At 38.8% G+C, this 2,159-nt stretch overlaps 1 protein-coding gene across 1 annotated transcript; it reads left to right on the plus strand.

Moving 5' to 3' along the window:
* Positions 1-1,171: 1,171 nt before the first annotated feature.
* LOC141706776 (GDSL esterase/lipase At5g03980-like) lies at positions 1,172-1,677 on the plus strand. The gene is made up of 2 exons (XM_074509607.1): positions 1,172-1,288; positions 1,390-1,677. Exons 1-2 carry the CDS (start codon positions 1,172-1,174, stop codon positions 1,675-1,677), a joined length of 405 nt encoding a protein of 134 aa, XP_074365708.1.
* Positions 1,678-2,159: the final 482 nt, after the last annotated feature.

Below are 2,159 nucleotides of genomic sequence, written 5' to 3' on the forward strand. Positions count from 1 at the left end.
GCCCGTAGTTTTGACAATTGAAGCATCTAAGTTTGCTTCTATCTCTGCTTCCCCGATTCCCATCTCGTCCTTTAAAATCAGTGCCACCTCTTGCTCCCTCTCTATTGGTTTTCTTTAACCACTCTTCTCGAGTCATCAGCAATTGTCCATCGTTCCTTTCCCTCTTTCTCCAATCCTCTTCTGTCAATAGTAGCTGTCCTGGACTTGTCTCAGATTGTCCGCGAAGCCTTTCTTCATGTGCTTTGAGCGAACCCATGACCTCTTCTATTGACATCTCCTCCAGATTCCCAAACTGCTCAATGGCAGATGCGATTTGTAAGAACTTGGAGGGAACTGCCCTGAGCATTTTCTTCACCACATACGCTTCTTCCATCTTTTCTCCCAACGCTCTAATGTTAGTTACCAAGCTGTTCAATTTTACATAGAAATCATCCAATTGTTCTGCTTCTTTAATCTGCAAGGATTCGAACTCCCCCTTGAGCGTTTGTGCTCTTGCCCTTTTGACCTTATCTGCTCCCAAACTCACAGTTTTAATGGCATCCCAAGCCTCCTTTGCCGTACCCTTCTCAGCAATTGACATTAGTAGTTCCTCCGATATTCTTTGATAGATGATTGCGAGAGCTCGTTTGTCGACCTTGTCTTCAATATTACTTTTCCCATCTTTAGTCTCCTTAGGTTTTATGGCCTCCCACACACCATGAGCTTGCATAAAAACCCTCATTTTTACGCCCATGCTGCATAGTTGGTCTTTGTCAACATTGGATAACTAAGTCCAAAAGAACTCTCCCTTTGTTTGGTTGTCGTCTCCATTGTAAAGCAAATTCAGATTCCACCAGGTGCAAGGCTCTGATACCACGTGAAGAATACAAGTTTAGCAAATGATAATAACAGTAGTGCAAAGATGTAAAAGCTGTATGCAAGACACTGTTATCGGTTTTTCTTAGATACAAATACATATATAGAAAGTAAGTCACCAGAGAATGCTAAAATCTCGCACACTAATTCTACCAGACTCGTATAATCACTCCATTACTTTATTACTGAATCAACTCTCCTACAATCACTCTACTAACAGAATATCAAATCATTCAGCGAACAACTTCCATATTTCATAGAATATGTTTTAGATTAAATATATATATCCAACAGAAGTTTGAATAAATCTCTTTTTATGGTTGGGGAAATTGGAAGAAATGACTACAATTATGCATTCTTCGAAGGCAAAACTATTGAAGAGGCGCAACTTATGGTGCCTGAAGTTATTGATGCCATCAAGAATGCTGTAAAAGTAAGTCTTATGGTGTTAAGTGTTGTTGTTAGTCTACATTTCAGTTTAAATATTATTTTTCCTCAAGTCCTATCATGCTTAACAGTTTTTGCATATTTCAGAGAGTTGTTGATTTAGGGGCCGAAAGAGTAATTGTTCCGGGAGTTTTTCCATTGGGCTGTTTCCCAGTGTACCTGATGCTCTTCAAAAGTAATAACGAGTCTGCCTATGACGAACATCACTGTCTGATAGAGTTCAATGATTTTATAGCATTTCACAACGAGTATCTACAGCAAACTATAATCACCTTGCAAAAGGAAAATCCCAACACTACAATTGTGTATGCCGATTACTACAAAGCCTTCAAATGGGTTCTTCATAATGCTCCGCAGCTAGGTAATTGTTATTAGAGATGAAGTCTGTGTACTTCTGTGTACTTGTTGTCCACAAGACTAATTACGTTCATAAAACTAATCATTCACATCTCAAAAACAATATTGTAATTCACATGTCTGTATCAGAAGTTTGTTGTGGAGACACTGGTCCTTCCTGAACTGCGGCTCCGTCCTTTGATGGTTGTGGAAACACAAACGGTATCGTATGTTCAAATCCTGAACAATATATCAGCTGGGACGGAATGCATTTCACTCAGAAAGCTCACAGAATTTTAGCCGCTCGGGTAATAGCGGATTTGATACCAAAGCTTAATTGTTCTGTTGGAGTTGAGGATTATTTAGTTGGGTTCACTTCACCGGAATGGAATAAAGAATGAAAATTAGAATGGATAAATGAGGACAAACTACAGCTCCAACTATTAGCATATGTTTTGTTTTATTTATTTCAGTTACCATTGTCTCTTGTCGACACCTGTTTTCATATAATAAGTTAAGAA

The sequence above is a fragment of the Apium graveolens genome, chromosome 1 (assembly GCF_009905375.1).
Source record: "Apium graveolens cultivar Ventura chromosome 1, ASM990537v1, whole genome shotgun sequence".
Taxonomy (NCBI): domain Eukaryota; kingdom Viridiplantae; phylum Streptophyta; class Magnoliopsida; order Apiales; family Apiaceae; genus Apium; species Apium graveolens.